Source organism: Podarcis gaigeae (assembly GCF_964106915.1).
Source record: "Podarcis gaigeae genome assembly, chromosome: 2".
Classification (NCBI taxonomy): Eukaryota; Metazoa; Chordata; class Lepidosauria; order Squamata; family Lacertidae; genus Podarcis; species Podarcis gaigeae.
In genome coordinates, this window is record NC_139679.1 from 79369020 (window position 1) to 79389282 (window position 20263).

The following is a 20263-nucleotide window of genomic DNA, read 5'->3' on the forward strand; positions in this document are numbered from 1 at the left end:
ATAGGACTAGTCAAGTGTTAAAGCAGTACAGTTGATCAAATGTTAAAAATTTGGTTAGGAGCAATAGTACAAGGCTCCATTTCATAAGCAATATAGATATTTTAACAAAGTAACACACTAATCTATGCTACCATTGTTTTGACTGTACTCTAATAATGGAAGTCCAGTCAGAATAAGCCAGCAGTTACATGCAGATGGAGCAGGAAACATCTCTTTGGTACAGAAATATCACTTATGGGATTTCTATACTACTCAAGCCACTGCACATCTCTTAGACTATATTCTATTGAAATCCATACCCAGTCTCTGCTGGAAAACTCAGTAATGTAGCCCACCTTTTTCCATATAAAGGTGATCCCTTTAGGTGTCCAATGCGTCCACCAGGACTTTGGAAGATGAGCACTAATACTTTGACTAGTGCCTGGAAATAAACCAATGCACCTACCTGCAAGATATTTTTATATTACCAAAACAATCAGAACCCACATTTTTAACTATCTTCAAAAGGGTATAACTATCTTCAAAAAGGTGATCTTCAAAAGGGTATAACTAGGTCAGTACTGTGCAGAAGAGTTCACAGCTCACTTAAGAGGCATCATGAAGATACTGAAAGGATACAGGGGAGCCCTGCAGGACCACATAGGGTAAATGGCATGATGGGCCAAGCAGTAAAAGCCCTTGCCCTGTCTTCTGAGAGCAGCTGTCCAAAACAAGCACAACTACTGAAACACCGCCTTCAAGCTAGAGAGCTTGTCTTGAAAGGATATCACTTTTTACTTTTTATTAAATTTGTATACTGCTCTATACCCGTAGATCTCAGGGTGGTTCGTAGCATGCCATCAGAGGCCACTGCAAGGTCCAGCAGAATGAGCAGGGGCACCCCCTCCTTGCACAGATCATCCATCAAGGTAATACGATAAAACCTGGTCTGCAATTGGACTGAAATTGGCAACCACATAATTGAGCACCTTTCCAGGAAGGGACTATTAAGCAATGCTTGGTCAGCATCTACAGAAGTGACATTTTGGGGGGAAGGAGAGAAAAATGTTAACAGCAGCCTACCTCAGAGAGTGGCAAGAACTGCAGCAATTCTGTTTCTATGGTTGTGTGGTTCCCCCCCCCCAAAAAAAAATGCTTCTTGGGAGGCCAGATCCATCTACAATTTATTACACAGCTAATTGTTAAGTGCCACTATATTAAAACTGAATAAATGCATGGATTTAATGTTACTAAATGTCAGCTGCACCTAGACTATCCTTATTTTATTGGACAAGGAGTAGGAGATAACAGGAGAGGAGATTTCGATAAGGCCACCCAGAGCTACACCAGGACTCCCACCATCCACAGGCAGCAGTGGGTCAGCAAGACTAATCTGGCTTGTTACTATGGAAAATGTTATTCCTACAGTGTAAAATGTATTGGCATTGCTCCCTAACAAGGTTGGGAATAGCTTTAAAGAAAGTTATTTTACCAGTAAACGAGGCAAAATGAATCCCATAATTGCTATAAAAATAGCATTCATTTCTAGCTAAGCCAGACCACGCTGCAGTGTTTTAAGGTGCAGTGCATTTGCAGAACGAATTACTCTTCCACTTACATTTATGTAGAACATGGGTGGGTTTAAATTTCAGGTCGCATTTCTAAAACTGGAAACATGCCAGACTGTTGCTTTAAGTATCTTTTTTGAGTGGCATGCCTATGACTTGCACTGGAGAGGAGAAACTAAAAGCTTAAAGCAGGCAGTAATTTTAGCTTGGACAGGAGCCAGTAGGGTTTTCAGAGAAGATGAAGCAGGCTTTGCCCAGTCTGCTTCTGCTAACTCTTCAAATTCTCAAATTACACCTCCAACTTCCAGAACCTGAAGGAACTAGATTTTCAGTTTTTGCTTCTACATTATATATTTAAATGAAGATAACTCAGTATTTGCTAAGGGGCACAAACCAATGCTTTCCTTATCTCCCCATCCTTAGAGAAAGTCTCTAAATCCAACACACCATCTTATGGGTAGAGAACGTTTTTCCTCCTTTAAAGGATGCCGAAGTTAAGGCACTCGTGTAATCATGTGGAAGCACACTAACTCTTTGCTTAAACTGTGTACTTTTATACTAGTGTTGATAGCAGTTTTACACAGTATCTCAGTACTCTTTACATCAAATATGTAATGGAAGTTTCTTGGGTCAACCATTGTACCTGGCATTCCATGCTGTGCTCACATTGCATGCTAACTGCACTTCAGCTTTAGCCCATTATTGTTTAGCCACTAAATAATGGGGCTAAAGTTAAAGCAGTTGTGCCCAGAATGTAGTCCAGACTGTAAATCAAACGAATCCATGTGGAGATCTCCAAAGAAACGCAGAAGAATTCATTCCAGAATGCCACAACTCAACCCACAATATGGACTGTACAGTTCAAAAGCTGGGTTGGATCCAGACAGTCATGATGCATCTACTCTAAGAATGACTAAGGCTGGAACTCTAAACCCACTTACCTGGGAGTAAGTTCCTCTGAGGTCAACAGGATATACTAATGAGTAGATATGGTTATTATTGCCCCATAGATAAGGATCGAGCTCAAGGTATCAGGAGAAGGCAGAAAATGCATACTGAAAAAAGCTTGTTTTTCATGCACTATACTTCAGTCATTGTTCACTTAACGTATGAAGTTTGATCAGAAAATGCACTTTACCAGGTACACTTTTCTGATGCTGTAATGGTAATGTAAAACACCAACAAATCCAGACTTCAAACTGTATAAGTCTAATAACTATAATGCATGTTCATTACAATACTGGGCAAAAACAAGTGCCAGCAGCGAGGAATAAAAGAATTTGAAAATCAACAGACTTAAGTACACCTAACCCTGTTTAGGATTTGGACGCTGTGCACACACTTATCCTCTCCATTGTTTACTCCTGAAACCCTAAAAGCATACAAAATGCATTAGCTTAACTCCAGAAATAAATGTAACTCACCCAATATTTGCATTATGATAGTGAATACAAAAGTGCCAAGCATTCAAAGCCACTGCAGTACAGCTATTGTGGCACCTGAATACATTCATTGTAGGGGACATTTTTGAATATGCAGCAGAAAATATGAACTACAGAAAGGGTGGGAGTTCCTTGGAAAGCAGGGGTGCTTTTCAGTTCCTGGGTGTCATTTCAGCTGCAGCTGATCAGAGGAACTGAACAGCTCAACAGGCACTACAAATGGCAGAGGCTTGTAAACAGCACATGGAAAGTGACAGCAAGTGTTTATGAACAGCAAAGGAACATTGGCACAAGGACAGCTACAAAATGGAAGCCAGTCTTTGCATACCAAACTTAATACTATTAAGGTGAGTGCAAGCTGAAAGACACAACTGAAATTATGTTAGCAGTGATGCAACGCAACCCAGGGAAATGACGTTCCTTACCTTTGCATGGAAAGTTACCTCTCACTCTTAATCCCTGAGCAGTTTTCATTCGTCACTACTTCCTGAGTAACTGACATCCTTTATGCCTTAAAAAGAAATAAAGCCTACCGCATACAACTTGTATACAACTTCCTAATGAGTTGCCTAATATGATACTGTGTAAGATCAGTCAACCAGAGATCTAACACCCTCATTTATTACACACGGGATTGTCAATTCGCCTTTAAAAAATCTTAAATCCTGTTCCAAAGAATCTGCAGATTTGACTATGTCACCTCTACGAACCACCTCTAGGAGTCACCTGAGGGCCAAACTACATGTTTATAGATTTTATACTATCACAGCCAGTATAGATTCTGCCCCCCGCCCCCGCCCCCGGGAAGGGGAAGGGTCAAATTCCCCTTCACAATCCCAATAATTATCAAGTGTTCACCCAGCTGATGCTACAAGCATTTAATATCATATCTAGCCTGGCTCTTTAGTGAACTCGGTAACTTCCATTCCAGGCCTGTGGACAAGAGGCAGAGGATGAATTTGCATGATTTCTTCTTTCTCTGTAAAGTGAGTCTTTCCATCACTATGTAGCAAAATCCTTGTGGAACTAGATAATAATGATTTGCTGGATGTGTGGTGAATTAAATGTATTTATCTGAGAGCAACCCACAGCTGAAGATGCACACCTACACTTACAGTGGTGGTGGTTCAATATGAGAAATATGGGTCTATGGGTCAAAAAACAGCTTACCTACATCTCCAAGGGGCACTCTGCTGTGCTTGAAAGTGATAAACTTGTTCTTGAAAACTGCATCACATCTAAAGATCCCTCAAAAGGATGCTGAAGCTACAAAGCACATTCTTCAGAGAATATAACAGTGCGAGGAAATACACAGTTAATAGCTCTACAGTTCTTTCCAAAATGGTATTTTAGAGGGGAATCGCTCCAGTATTTTCTTTGCTTTTATGCACACAGTGTACTAGATATTGCAGACAGGGCATCACGGCTACATAATACACACATTTAAGAACATGGTCACACACATCAAATGTGGAACATCGGTTAAAAAACCAACTGAATGACAAACTTAAATTTAATTTATTTTATTAAAATAAGATAATCAGAAGAACCTGTGTTTACAATAAATGCTTTTCTCTGAGGGGCAATGAAAACAAAGTTAAAACCCAAATCAGCAAGGGAAAACCTGTATATACCAAGTTTCTTTATAGTGCATCTCAGGAAAAAAAGTTTCAAAACAGACTTTATTTTGCAGAAATTTACTAACAGAATTACTTATTTTGCCTCTTCTCCTCCCAAAAAACTATAGTTTCTCACAGGACCCTCAGAGCGCCGCAAGAAACAAGTCCGAAGTACCCAAAAAGCTTCTTATGTTACTGTTAGATGATTGTAGGAAGATTGTGCTAGCTTCCTTCTCCGGACAGTACTAGTTATAATATATTCCTTGCCTCAAAATTAGTATTTTCCACATGTGCAAAACTGTTTTGTGTTGACTTAATATTGGTGTTTAACGTTTCATGATCTTGAGAAATGCTTAGAAGTGGAAACTTTCCAGAGCTTGAATTCCCCTCTTCCCTTAAGTCTTCTTTGTGGATGATCATTTTAGTTAAAATTCCTCCAGCCTGAATGGCACAAAGTCTTAGAATATCAGAAGAACAGCACCATCTGCATTGACTTTCCTCAAATGCTAAGCTATTATTTTGCTATAGAAAAATACCAGTCTATTCAGCATAATGCAATTTCAAAGAAACCTGTTTTCTCTTTTTTTTTTTTTCCTTTTTCCTTTTTTTTGCATATGGGATAAAGTAAGGCTCAAGTGCATCTATAAAAAATAGTAATAGGACCTCTTGTATACTGTCTCTTAACTATTTCAATATGATAACCTATAGAAAAAGGCAACGTGGAGTTTTTTGTCCCTGTAGGATTAGAACGGTAGAAATTCATAGCAGCTCATTCTCAAAACTGGCATCCAGCTGAATCCCATTGCTGGCTCTGCAATCCTGTAGACTGAGGCATTCAAAAGCACAACTGCTAGAACTGTTACTGGAGAGCAGTGGGCAGCGCGCAACCATCTCCTAAAACACAGGTAGCTTTGTCGAAGTCAACGTGCACGAATTGATGTCCTGGGTGTGAGTTGCACGATGCAGAGAAGGTTCTGAAGCACTTCGGTTGATTTTGGGTAAAGAATGCTGCAGCAATTCAATGGAAGACAATATCTAAAGTAAAGAGGGAAAGGGGGGGGGAGAGGAAATTATAACGGCCTGTCCAATTTCTGTGCAAGACTATCTTAATTACAGTACTGACAACTTCCTAGGTCTAGACAAGGCTACAAGTGCAAATTTCGTGAAAGCTCTTGCCAGCCCCACTCACTTCCCTGTGACCATTTCCTGTTTATAAAATAGAGAGCAGACAGGACAGCGTTTATTTTCTGCCTTGTGAAAAGCGTGAGTGGCTCACATTACACACCCAAAGCACAAACCTATGTGCAGGGATACCCACAGGTTCCTGGCAATAGCTTGGGAGTGACAACGCTACAACACAAATACAACACAAATACCCAGTTTTAAAATACATTCTTAAAAAAATCAAATTATAGTATCTCAGCATTACTGAAAAACAGTAAAGAAAAGTGAACATGGTTATCTGGAAAACTGTTTGATTATCTCCCACTAATGAAACATTTTGGTCTTATCAGAAGCAGGAAATACCAAGAAACATAAAATTGAGAATTTTAGTGTCTCTCAGGAAACAGATAAACAGAGATATATAATTTATATATATATTTATGTATGAGTGTGAGAACGATTAAACATAATATGCCTCTCTCCCCGCCACCCTCTCTCTCATAAATGCAGATATATACATAAGAGAAAGGTAAAATTTGTATCTGTCTTGTTGTTTATGTATTTTATTACCCTTCTCTTGTATATATTAAATCATATAGACACAGCTGTATAATGTGTCCATCTTGCCCCGAGGGGAGGAGAGAAAGCAGCAGAAACGGGTTAGGAAGCTGCCAGCCTCTAGCTCCCCATGGAGACCACTCTCCCCACTCCCCACCTGAGGGACGTCTGAAGAATCAAGAGGAACGGAGAAGAAAAAGAGGCAGCCTCTGCAATGACAGTTGTTTGTCCTTCCTCTTTCATCATATAATTCCTATCAACACTTATTTTAAAAAATAATTTTATGTAAACTACTTTGTGAAGTCCATCCGATAAGCAGTACATATATTCAATAAATACATACCTATAGGTTTTTGTTTTTAATTATTAAAGATTTTCCTCGTTTACAAAAGCACGTTTTGTATTTTTCTTCAGGTTGTGTTTTCTACAAGATCAGTTACTTTTGTCGTGAAACATTGGTGTTATATGCAGTATAGGGTTGGGAAGAAAAGAAGGGGGGCGGGAGAAAGGGGTGGGGTGGTAAAGCCTATATTCTTTTACTTAGTGTATGTGTTGGGTTTTTGTGTCAGTGTCACTTGAGGAGGTTCTCTTTCTATTCGCTTGTTATGTTTCCTTGATGGTGGGAGAGGTTGGGGTGGCCTAGGGTGTGGTTGATCGCCTTTGGTTGGCTGCAGTGGGATCTGTTTCTGTGTGTGAGGAGGGGGTTGATGGGTTAAGTTAATACATACCTATAGTTATACCTGTCTTTGTGCATGTCTGCAAGCCTATGTGTGTGTCTCTTTCTCTAGAATATTCTCCTCTCTCTCTCTCTCTCTCTCTCTCTCTCTCTCTCTCTCGCGTCGTAATTCAGTCATGGAACTCACTGAGTTCCCTTGGACCAGTCACTCTCTTTTAGCCTAGCCTACTTCACAGGGTTGTTTGCAAGGATAAATTATGAGGTGTGAAGTGAACCATCTTGACTTCTATGGAGTAAAAGGGTAATAAAATAAAGTAATAAAAATATTCTCTTGCCTGCAGTTTAAGAGATTAGTTTCCCCATTATTTTTCACTATTTGAACCAACATGTTCTCTCTGTCTCTTGCTTTATTCAAACACACGCACAAGTTTATTTGTTTTGTAAAGCTCTAAAATCAAACTTAATTCTTACCTGGGGGAAGAGAGGCCTTTCATCCCTGACTTTCTTCACACAATCTGCTACGAGTCTCTTCATAGCTTTGGGGCAGTTTTTGTAGAGTTTGCTGAGGTCTGGTGATGCATAGCCACGACCAACCATGAAAATGATCTAAGAATAGGCAAACAAGCAAACCTTAGAAGTTTAGAGAGGCAGCATCTACGTTGAAAATAGTTTTAATGTAAACTATTCACTGTTCTCATGAAAATATGGAGGGCAGTTGCATGTGGTTTCAAGGGGGAAGGGGACATGACTCATAAGTGATACCATGGAGGGCTGGGAAAGACTTCTGTCCGACAATCGGAAGGGCTATGGTTAGATGGCCCACTGGCCTGGCTTGGTTTAAGGAAGCTTCCCATATTCTCAAGACCCCCCTCACTCACTGCCAACTACCAAAATTAATTGCCAAATACATTCTGGCCCAAGAAAGAATATACGCACATGGAAGCTGCTTGCCAGATGGGAACCTCCTGCAGACTGGTGAGGGATCTGCATTGTGATAAACAGGCCATTTTATCTAATTTAGTACAAATTATAGCACATGTCATTGTATCTTCTTCCCCAGTGCTTCCAAAGTAGTTGACTTACAAGAAACAAACGTGTAACCTTCTAATGGCTCTATTTATCTCTTAAGTTGAGAAGCCAGCCCCAGAAGCCTTTCCAAGCACCCACCACCACCATAATCCTGTGAGGGAGAAAGTGGAGAGGCACTTGCTGGCCTCAGCCCTTCTACCATGTTCCCGTTGCACTTTCAGAAGGGTCATTTATGCAGTAAGCAGCTTCTCCTTGTGGAGGGAGGCTCACCGCACAATCAGAGCTTTCTGCAGGCTTCTAAATCAACCATGAAGCCTCCAATCTTTTCTGTGAGAAAAACAGGTGTTCCAACTTCACCCAATGCTTGGCATTGCCAAACAGCAGTTCCCCTTTGCTGCCCCGTGATAAAAAAGGGGGTGGGCTTGCCGATTTGGCTGCCTAACCACTCCCAGCATCCTTACCAACTTCAGTGCTGGGAGAGGGTTGGGACCACCATACAACTGCTGAGAGACGTCTGCAGCTTCAAAGTTTGGCAGAAGGCTAATTGCCCATCACCAGAGGGTAGTGCCACACTTGCCACACTGCTGCCTCTAAGGTAGCACTGAGCATGCACTACAGCCACTAGACCAGTTAGGAACCTTGTGCTTTCCACTTTAGCATGTCATATTACTTTAAAGTTCAAGGCACTTCTTTCACCTAGCATATAACAATTATTTTCATCTGGGCAGACAGGCTTAAGAAACAATGAAGGCAGAGTTCACAAGCAGTGTTAGCCTATCCTGCCTTCGATCCTCAGGTTACCGCTTTCCTAACGCTCAGCCCAACCCTTGAGATGTCACAGATCCTTGAAGACCAATGGGAATTCCAAGAACACACAACCCAGATTTCACAAGAGAATTAGTTGACAAACCGACCCCTGTATCAAGTGTTAACAATGTAGATTTTTTTCAGTCCTCTCTGACTCAACATTCCGACCAGCCTAGCGCTAACAAACACTGCATAGCAAACAAGCGGTTTGGGCAAAGTATACATGATGTTATACTGACATTTCAATGTTACTGCAAACATATACCATCTGCAAAAGCTTTTATATGGGATGCCCTGCTGCTTAGATACACACAAGCCAAGATCTACTTTTATAATTTGCCATCTTCGCAGCAGACTGGATGAGGTGGAATATAAATTACATGGTTCTTTGCTCCGTAGCCTTCTAAATAAAATCCAGAAACCCTGAAAATAATAAATTTGGAAATACAATGCATTGCATTTAAAAAATGATCGTTTCTCACCTGGTCTCTGTTGTTAATATGGGAATAGGGTAGCTCTCCGGTCATCAGTTCATAGAGTACAATTCCATAAGAATACACATCTGATTGGAAACTGAATGGATTGCTATCCTGCATTCGAATCACTTCTGGTGCCTTTATTTTTTTTATAAAAAACAACAACCAGATTAAGAATTCATACATGGAGGGAAAAAGAAAACAGAGTCTGATGGCATTAAGGCCACAATAAAAAACAGAATTAAGCCACTGCATTAAATTTATTTCCTCAAACATTCAAATTGGCATTGGAAACAATGGAATGAAAAATGTGGGAGTTTTTTAAATCAGGGAAAATACAATGGAACACATGATTGTTCCTCTGCCCTCATTTCCACGCTGTCAGCTTGAGGCCAGCAGGGCCCTGGGTGAGGTGGCAGAACTGCAGTCATATCTCACCACCACCAGGCTGCAGCCTCAGCTTCTTAAAAACTTAATATAGATATTGGCCTAGTACAGAAACAAGAAGTAACTATGGTTTGTCATTACAAGAATGAGCCTGCACACATCTGACTTCCTTGCTCCCGCTGCGCCCCCACCCACCCACCTTCCTACATACAAAGGAGATCAAAAGCTTCCATGCTCAGTTTGATATCCTGGCTTCTTTTAACTACCTAAAGTTCCCGAACTTTGGGTGTACAGTGGTACCTCGGGTTAAGTACTTAATTCGTTCCGGAGGTCTGTTATTAACCTAAAACTGTTCTTAACCTGAAGCACCACTTTAGCTAATGGGGCCTCCCCCTGCCGGAGCACGATTTCTGTTCTCATCCTAACCCGAGCTACTATTTCTGGGTTAGCGGAGTCTGTAACCTGAAGCGTATGTAACCCGAGGTACCACTGTAATGGGAATCTGTGGTTAGTTCAAAAGCATATGCTTTTGGCTTGCCCCCTCTGGTTAAGACCTTGGATGGGGGAAGAACCCTGAGGTTCACACAGGCTCATTCTCATAACAAACCCTAATTTGTTTTGAAAGGCCAGGTATCCTGAAGCCTAGTCAAAAAGCCTATCTGCAGCACCTACCCACTCAAAGTTTGCCCCTCCCATGTTAAAAAGAAAACTGCAGCTCTAAAAGCACACACAGATATGCACCTTCTTTTGCAACACAGGAAGCAGCCATGCCAATTGTAGAATAGCAGTACTGTATGCTAGTTCTCTGGTATTTAAGCAAGGATGAGGAACTTTTGGCTCGCTAGATATTGCTGCATTCCACTCTCCTCATCCCCGCCCAGCAGTCAGGGATAATGGAAACTGTAGCCCAAAAGCAATCCAAAGGTTCCCCACCCCTGGATTAAAGGATAAGAAACATGTTTTTGTCATATACTGCACATTAAAAACAAAAGTTAAAAGGAATAACTTTAATGTCAGACCAACTACAAGCAACAGCTCCATTGTAAGTCACTTACCATCCAGAGAACGGATCCAGTAGGTTGTTCTACCTGTTGGGAACCACTCCACCTAGATTTGACTGTTGCCAGCCCAAAGTCTCCAATCTTTACTGTGCGGTCTTCATGAAGAAATATATCTACATAACTCTTAAGGAACACACATGGACAGTCACTTCAGTTACCAAACACAGTCATCCTTGCATCCAGGCCTCTTTCCAGAAGATATTCTACACTAGCTTTTAATGAATGCGTTTTAAGAACAGAAGATGGATCGGACCAATGGCTTATCTAGTCCATCACCTTGTTCTCACAGTGACCTACCAAGTTTTTAAATATATTGTAAAATATTCGGTATTAAAAGGAAGGTGGTAAGATGCCAGACCCTACCTAAGTACATCCTTTCTTCTCCCACACCTTCCCCACTCCCCAGATTTTTATTACTCTCAGAACTGAACTTCCATCTATAGCTAAAAGGGTTTCTTTTAAATAAGTTTCCATGTATCAGCTGCACTTTATAGGGTCCTATCCACTGAAAGCTCCAAAGGACATTGAGTTTTCCAGAGACAGGACCTGTAAAGAATGCAGACCATACATTGTAAGGTTTGTTTTTTAAACAGTAAAATAAAATTATGTTATGAATTTAGAGATCTTGAAAACAGCCCCCGTTTTCAACTCAGATCTGCAAATGAAAGACAGCTAACGAATGCAGAAGTAACCTTCAATATTGCCATTAACTAACAGGTCTTCATATCACTTAATCACCAGAACAAACTATAAATACTATGCCCCGTGTTCCATATTGATCTACTGATGGCAGGCCATCAGAATTCCACCCAGTAAGAAAAGGATACTATTTGATTTCATATCTCTGTGTATTATATTCTTCGCATGTAAGTAGCTGTAAACAAAATTTGAGACATGAAAATGTGAACATATTTACATGTCAAAAGTAAAGTTTCAAAGAAACAAACTACATCCTTAATCAAACACAAAGAAGATTATCATTTCCTCAGTAGTTATCTACTGTAGCTAGAAAGCTTTCATTTTATCAATTTAGAATCAGACAGTGCTATTTTTGTATATCAGGAAAACATCTTTGTAATCTCTACTTTCTCTGGAAGACTGCCCGGTGTTTTTATATTTCAAGTTTTACAGGCACTATCAAGATCTGCCTGGACCCAAGACAGCACTACCTTGATTTTCTCTAGCACTATTTCGTCTTTGGAGCAGTCAACACCACTTCCATAGCTACAATGATTCAGTCCAGATTACTCACTCCATTCCTTGTGCCGTCTGTCTTGCAATATCAATACGTTGTAACATCTGGAACTTGGTCTCCTGGACATGCAGGTGTTTATACAGACTGCTTCCTTCACACCACTGTGTGACGATGGCCAGGTTATCTTTAGTCATGTAGCCCATGAATAGCAAAATATTAACATGCCGGGTTTTCCTAAGAGAAACAAATAGGAATCAACACATGAACATGGAGTGTATGTTTAGCTTTGTAAATTAAATAAACATGTAAAATTTAGAACTCCATTGATTTAGGGGAGTGGATTTTTCTTCTGATCCAAAGCTTTCCAAAAAACTAGTACCTCTGAACCCAAGCTGAAAGCTCAACTGCTTTTCTCGATAGCAAAGGTTTTACAGGGAGATGTAAATTTAACAGAGAAAGAGAAATGTCTATTCATAGAAATAAACGTCTTTTACTAATGACAGAATAATGAATGAACCTGAACTTCCCTGTGCATATGTGGCTCTTTGAATTTTGGTGATGCAGTCTTTCCTGCTTGGATCTGAAGGTGAATATAAACAGTGTATGTGCTTGTTGGGGGGGGGGGTTGCTGTCCCTCTTCAGCTAGTCAGGCAGAACCCCCTGGAACACTGTTCTGAAGGCTGGCATATCCTCTAGTGTGGCATGAGACACAAGCAGCTGCTGCCAGAAAGGGGATCGGGGCAGGGATGTAAATCAGCAAATCCTTCCCTTTGCATGCAAAGGAGTGCTTTGTGCACACTTCTACCCCAGTCTGTTGCCCAGTGAATAGCTTTGAGGACTAACAAGCAGGACTGACCCAAAACAGTTTGCTGTCTGAGGTAAAGGACAAGATGGCACTCCCTTCATATTCCATACACAGAAGCTGACTGGGCCGACAACTGGCTCTTTCTCCAAACTGGTAAAATGATAGCATCCTCCACCGCACTTGAGTCAGAAGGCTACTTTTTAGAGTGGTCAGGACATGCCATGAAGAATACATAGACTTGCCCTCCAAAAGATAGGAATGATTGGGGGGGTGGGGAGCATAGGAGGAATAGCCAAGAGGCGGCTGCTGCCCCTCAACATCTGCTACCTGAGGCAGTTGGCTTATGTTGCGTAATGGTAGGGGCGGCCTTGACAAGTATTAATCACAGTTCCAGCCAACAAGGAATTGTAAGCTAACAAACTGAATATCTATGCCTCAGGACAGCCTACAATTTGGAGGCAGCAGCATGAGAGTCTGGTAAATCTTCCAGTTCTGTTTAGTTTACTATCCTTGCGATAACCTCACACAATAAAGAATTCTACTGAAAACACAATGAGCCTGTGCATCCAACCACTTTAGACAACAGTCAACTTAATAAAAGTACTAGACAAGCATTTTAAAGTCACTATGTTGGCTTACCTTAGCACAGCCACTTCATTTCTGAAGGCCTGAAACTGCTCTGGGGTTGGATCTACCACCTTTAATATCTTTACTGCTACGTCTCCTGCAAACATAACGCAACAATTATCTCTCAAGCACCATGCCAACATTCTTACAACAGTGACAAGCCGTCCACTGATGTCTGTACACAAATTACATGCAGGGAGGAACCAGAGCTTCAGCAGTATGGTCTGCATGCGGAAAAACCCAAGGGCAGACCCTGCCAGAAGCAGGAACTCTGGGCCACTAATTCCACAAGCCCAAAGGACTTTGGGATATGATTGAGTTCACCATAGTACTATTACGAACATTCTGTCAGCACCAGCATTTCTGCTTGCCACACAAACAATCTGCCTTTCTGCTTCCCCCACACATTATTCTGGGGTTCTTCCTAAACCCCAGAGCCAATGCCCCAATAGGGGCATTTAGGAGGAGGAGGATGGAAAAGCCCCATTGTGGTAGCAGGACTCATTGCGCAAGTTCTCACTAGTGCAACTGTTCGGCTGAATCTGGGTCACAGTGTTTAATAAACAGTAGGCACCCACACCCATCCTGATTATCACATGGTAAACCAGGGAACTCTCTAAAGGGTTACACTGAGGCACAGAGGTCTGCTCAAAGGGAAAATATACAATACCCCACAAGGCAGGACCAAGCATTTGAGTACACTAAGTAGTTCTTTGAATCTTGGCCACTATTTCCAAATACCCACTTCCCTCCCACCGATGCAAACACACCTTATAAGAATAATGGAAGAGCTGTTTATAATTTGTTGTAAACATGATAATGGAAAAGATGATGAAATGTGGCTGCTAAAGTTTGCTCAGCATGGCGTGTGCAATGCCACCTCCTGATGAGCGGGACATATGGCCAGCCTTTCTCCAAATTTTGAAACTGAATGAGCATCATTGTAATTTGGTGTACTGGGTTGCTGTTATTTCATTCTGCAACTCTATAAAGTATCTTTTGTTTCTTTACATTTATTTTACCTACCTGCTTTTTTTTTGGTGTCTACATGTTTTTGTACGTAACAAAAATCAATAAACACTTGAAAAAAATAAATAAAATGACAGAGACAATCTTTCAAAAAATAAAAATTGAAAAACGAAACTGTTGAGAGAGGGGATTGTTCCTGCAGCTGAGCAGCAATTCCCATCACCTCCCCAGTTCCAAAGTTGGAATGAAGGCTTCTCTGCCCCATACATAATTATGGGATCAGTTCTTATCAGATATCTATGAATCAAAAATATTAAACCTGTACACATGGCCAAATGTATATATTTTTTACTATGTTAAGCAATTTTAATATTGACATTTTCCAACAAGAGTGGTAGGAATACTTGATACTTACCATGCCATTTGCCTTTGTAAACAGTCCCAAAAGAGCCTGACCCTACTCTGGTAGAGAGCATAACTTCACTTGCTTCTATTTCCCAATAATAATTTGAATCTCTCTGTCCACGAGATCTCTGGAAAGCAAGTAAATATTTACAATACAGACAGCATGGCCTGGAAACAAAGTTTCACAGGTTCAGATTAAAGCTTGCCGCAAGTATGATTAATTATATTTGGAAATAATCTAGATCTGACTACGCAGTACATACACAGTTATAATGCAGGCTTAACAAAATGTCAACAGGAAATATGTTTAAGCAAACTAAGGACTGAATGGGCATCTGTATATTTCTAAATCTGTTGTACAGCTGGAAAATAATCTATGCCGTAACATCACTCCCAATAACTTTTTTTCTATTTAATGACAATCAGATTTCCCTCTTATACAAATGTGGTCTATTCTCATCTCCATGCTAACAGGCTGTTTCTAATACTTCCTGTGCCAGTAGATAAGAGCTTATCAGCTGTAACAACACAAAGTCAGAAATTGTAATTTTCTACTGGTTCAAGGGCCTGATGTAAAGATCTAGGTGCTGTATTACGATACTGAGCAGAGTAATATGGAGGCAGGTGCTATTGCAAATTGGAGACTAAGGATGGGGAACCCATGGCCCTCCATGTTGCTAGACCACAACTCCCATCAGCCTTAGCTGGCATGCCCAATGGTCACAGATGAAGGAAATTGTAGTCTAGCAACATCTGAGAAGGCCCACTGGTTAGGCCACCCCTGCCGGAGAGTTGCACTGTGTTTGTTTTTAGAATCAGGGTGAAGGCATTAGTGAAGAATGTAAAATAACATTGACAAACACTTGGACTTATTTTAGAAGCTCACACACTATTCAGCTATGGCAGCAACATAAAGAGTATGACACAGAATACATGCAAATCATAGCGACACAACCAGCTGCAAGCTTTAATAAATTTGTAAATCACATTGTATACTCTGAGTATCTTCCGGCTGTAAATACTCTGATACATACGATTTTTTTTTCTTGTGAATTACATCCTGCAGCTCTCTCTCTTGGGGCTGGAACTGGTGTTTTAGGCTGGGACCATCCTGTTGGACTTGTATTGTTGGGGCTTCCGGATACAGCTGAGGGTGATGCTTCACAAGTTTGAAGAAAGATGAAAGAGACGCTTACTAACATTAGACAACCCCCATATCAGAAGCAAGAAAAACACGCCGGAACTGGTACGACACCACGTTGTGCAAAGCCTAAGTGTGTTTTACTGCATAAATGATGTTCTGTGCTCCAGCAGCATGCTAATTCTAACATGGAAGCACTTTTTAATGTAGAAACGTTCATAATATAAATCATCATAATTCAGTGGCAGAGCATAAGCTTTCCCTGCAGAAGGTTCCAAGTTCAACCTCTGGCATCTCCAGGTAGGACTGGGAAAGACCTCTTGATGGAACTCTGGAAAGCTGCTGCCAGTCAGAGAAGACAACATTAAGCTAGATGGTCTGAATCAACATAAAGCAGCTTCCCAAGTGGCCCTCCCAGTATCCCACATATTATTAAGTGAAACACTCACCAGATTCACTGTGACTACGTATTGCATCCTGAAACAAAAAGAACAGGTATCAACACTTCAGCATAATTGCTCTGGAAGGCAGAATAGAGCAGAAAATTTCTCACTAACGGGAAACTGGCTCAGCAGCTTTAATTGTAGACACCAAACCACCACAACATTTGGAGATGCTGGCCATTTAAAATGCAAGGAAACTTAAGTGTGCCTAACTTTTAAAATGAAGTTGTCGAATTAATCGTTGAAGTATTCACAGGAGAATTCAAGTTAACGTTTCATGATAGGCCACCATTAACCAATCAAGTTAGTGGTGTAACATGTATTTTGCATAACCTACTACACATAGAGCAAGTCGAGTTCCATCTGGTCATATTTAAACATAGCAATGAATTGAATCTGTAAAAGTGGAAATCCACACGGCCCCCACTGTACCACTGCTGCAGCTGAGCTTGTTTCTCCTTCTCTCACTTCATGCCACACATGCTACCCTGTGTAAACATGCACAGCTCTGATATAAGGCAATTTTAGAATGGTTCCCATTTGTCCGGCATTATCCAATGCACAGTTTGTATAGTGGATAGAAGGACACAAAGCAAAATGCAACGTCAAAAGAAAGGTGAGAAAATAGCCAGAAGGCAGTTTTTCTGCCAACGCTAAACTGGTCTCACCCTGTGAACTGTCTAGAAGTCACATTGAGCTACTCAGAGCTCTTTGAAGGAAAAGTAGTGTGTAAGCACGTTCAACAAAATAAAAATAATGAGGCTTCAGACAGATTTCTAGTCAAGACAGAAAACACACTGGGCAAGATGAAATACTGAATAAAACCAACCGTAGAAGTATAAGCTCATCACCTTTCATTCTAAGGAGGTTCATTTGGAAATGGGCAATTGGGAACAGTTCCTGGAATCCCAAGAATTGTGTATGCTCACGCAAGAGAAGTGGGGTGGTGCTTTCTGCTTGCATTGCCACATAAAATCCTGCTCCAACGGGTCTCCCGACCTTCAGAAGCAGCTCTACAGAGACACAAGTGGCTTCAGCAGGAAGGGAGAAAGATGGGGAAATCCCCACACAGGGGACGCAGGCCTTTGGATCCCTGACAGCTAAGCTAAAATGTGGACTTTACAGGAACTTTCATGCACTTGCTGTGGCTTGGATGTGGCCACAAAGGCACAGGCTGTCCTCTGTTTAAAAAAGACACTCCAAATCCTGAATTTCTAAGAAGAAGAAAATATTCACTGCATTTCAAAGCTGGGTGTTCCCTCATCCCCCAATTTCAACTTAAATAAAGTACTCATCTCCACCAGGCAAAGTATTTTTGAAGTACTGCTTCTGTGTTCTATTCTATAATCACAAGCCTTCATTTACTGAATGCTTGCTTTATATAAAAGCTAAACTATTCAGATGTCTGTGTAGCTTCTTGTTGAGAGCACACTATAATCCACAACCCTAAAAAGCAGTTTAAAGAATGACATTTCTGGGTTTTTTATAATAAAAATATTCAACCAGCATGCCCACTTACCATTTTAACATACAACCACATCCATGAGGGCAATGCTAAAAGGAACAGGTTTACTCCAGAACTTATGGATTTTGCTCTGTACCACTGAAAGCTTCATCTGTGTAGTGCAAATTCTATTTTGTATTACAAACTCTGGGTTTTAGTACTAGAACTAAACAAACATGCCACACTGGTCTTTCCAAATGCAACTGTTAAGCTACAGTTATTTAACTCACACTAATTTGGCCAACTCTCTTAGCAATCCTGTTAACTGAAGAAAGCAAAGGCATCCAGATAATACCTACTCTTCCCCTTAAACAGAATCGTCTGCACCAGGACCTGGGAGAAGCATTCAGGCTGTTATTCTAATTCAAAGCAATGAGAAATAAGAAAAGAACAGAGGAAGTAGTAAAAAAATAGTTTTCAGCTGCTAAAAAGGAAAGTAGTAACAACAAGGAAAGAAGACAACTTGAAAGAAAAGAGAGTTAACACATTAGCTATGTGAATGTTATTTTATATAGGAACTGCAGATTAAAACTGATGCAAGAATGTTCTTAAGGTTAGGCAGGCAGACATTCCACCAACCATGAAATATGCTCCAGGGAAAGTTTTCTAAATCATCTCTCTGCATTTTCAAAACTTGATAGTATTCCAGTTCTGCCATAAGTAGACTCACAAGAAAAGAACAGTTCAAGAGGGGCTATGAGATTTTAATCTCTACAAGGCAGATGTATAGAGAATCTGATTATACCAGATACTGATCCAAGCAGAGATAATCTAATCAAACAGATCTGCAATTCAACAAGACGCTAGATGCCATTTTATACAAAGGGTTCACTATTCTAGGGTAAAATCCGAAGAGAGAACTCTAGGACTCAGCAGCCTGAGATGCAGCAACAACAACAACAACCATGGTTTTCTTCTCTCCAACTCAAAACACAATTCCAGGGAAGATTTCCTAGCCTGGCTTGAGATACTAAAGGTATTGCCACTATCAAAAACCTAAACCATCCTAAAAGGTAAGCATTTACATAAGAATCATTGGGAGCCCAAAATAAAGTTCATCCCACTCATCCTATCAAAACATCCAATAAATTAAAGTGGGAGAACAGAAAACTAGGGGCTACAGATTTCATGATTCTTATACATGAGGCAATGAACACCAGAATTCTGCAGCTAGGTAACAAATTTTATACAAATAAAACTATATTTCAATATATAAATCAAATTTGCATATACCCGTCTTACTTTGCACAATTTCTTCTACTATCAATGAGAAAGGTCAAAAGCTATCATAAGCACTCAAATCCTTCCCTTCCTCAGCTTCTCACCATTCCTAGTCACTCAGTCAGTATCTGCAGTCTTAAACTCAGCACTTGCTGAATTTCATGTCCTAAACCAGCCTTGCCCTCTAAATGGCCACAGTAGCTGGGGATTATGAGAGCTGTAGTCAAACAACATCTGGAGGACCATACATCGGTGAAGGGTACTCTGAGCCACTTTCTGAGATATCACACAACTGTGCAATCATGGGATACACATCCCTGATGAAAAGAGTGTTACCACATTACAAAACTTCAGCTGCAAAATGGTGTTTGCTTTCTGGCACACTGAAAGCCAGCTGGAACAATAAGGGAACTCCAATAATGTAGGGTGGCTCTCTAAAAATTCCTGGAAAAGAACTTTACCATCAAAGCTTTAATGGCTCTACCAAGTGATTTTTGTCTTCAAACTAGTGATAAGCTCCAAAGTTCAAAAACAGGGGTAGGGGACGTTCAGCAATGATGTTTCCCAGCTCAGGAACCCCCAAGCCCATTACAAGTTTGGGTCCAGTTCTTAAAGGGCTTAGCCTAACACCATCCCTTATAACGAGTTGCCACTTTCTTTTCTATTCTGATTTACCAGCAAGCTGGGACAGGAAAGTCTCACTTTAGTGCACCCATTAGAATTTTAGCGCTGCCATGGAAGCATCCCCGGCACAAGGATTCATGGAACTTACTAGGATGACGGAATAAATTTTGAGGAAGGAAGTAAGAGGCAGAGGAGGTGCCTCAGGCTTGTCCCATTGGAAGATTGAGGGAGCCTTAAACTGAGGATAAAGCATAGCTTGATTTGGGGTCAGTTTGACTCTGATCATTCGAAACAGAATTTGAGTGAGTTTATCTATCACTACTTACAACACCTAATCTGCGCTACAAGCTATCAAGAACATATTCGTCACGCTGTCACCTACTATCTTGCTATGCTGTCTCTGTAGTAGGAAAAGAAAAGCAATATAAAAAGCCAAATGAAAATTACTGCTTATAAGGGGGGCCAGGACTGCACACAACTGAACCCTCAAGAACTTGATATTAAAAAGAAATCTGTTTAAGGAGATGTGAGTGGATCTTTTGTTCTATTCAGTGAGATACTGT

At 40.7% G+C, this 20263-nt stretch overlaps 1 protein-coding gene across 39 annotated transcripts in view; it reads right to left on the reverse strand.

The window, feature by feature from the left end:
- Positions 1 to 4496: 4496 nt before the first annotated feature.
- The window catches only part of RAF1 (Raf-1 proto-oncogene, serine/threonine kinase), an 85612-nt gene continuing 69845 nt past the window's right edge, over positions 4497 to 20263 (reverse strand). For 14 of the 39 annotated variants that reach the window (XM_083726768.1, XM_083726802.1, XM_083726798.1 and 11 more), the window contains 12 exons: positions 18155 to 18214; positions 16358 to 16385; positions 15802 to 15926; positions 14778 to 14895; positions 13406 to 13490; positions 12019 to 12195; positions 11594 to 11640; positions 10761 to 10879; positions 9325 to 9456; positions 7943 to 7990; positions 7478 to 7612; positions 4497 to 5643 (listed from right to left, as the gene is read on the reverse strand). In XM_083726768.1, the coding sequence (XP_083582894.1) occupies positions 5503 to 5643; positions 7478 to 7612; positions 7943 to 7990; positions 9325 to 9456; positions 10761 to 10879; positions 11594 to 11640; positions 12019 to 12195; positions 13406 to 13490; positions 14778 to 14895; positions 15802 to 15926; positions 16358 to 16385; positions 18155 to 18214 (1215 nt within the window). In that variant the 3' untranslated portion in view covers positions 4497 to 5502. The remainder of the gene's footprint in view (positions 5644 to 7477; positions 7613 to 7942; positions 7991 to 9324; positions 9457 to 10760; positions 10880 to 11593; positions 11641 to 12018; positions 12196 to 13405; positions 13491 to 14777; positions 14896 to 15801; positions 15927 to 16357; positions 16386 to 18154; positions 18215 to 20263) is intronic. The other 25 variants (XM_083726786.1, XM_083726791.1, XM_083726797.1 and 22 more) reach the window with 3 other exon arrangements.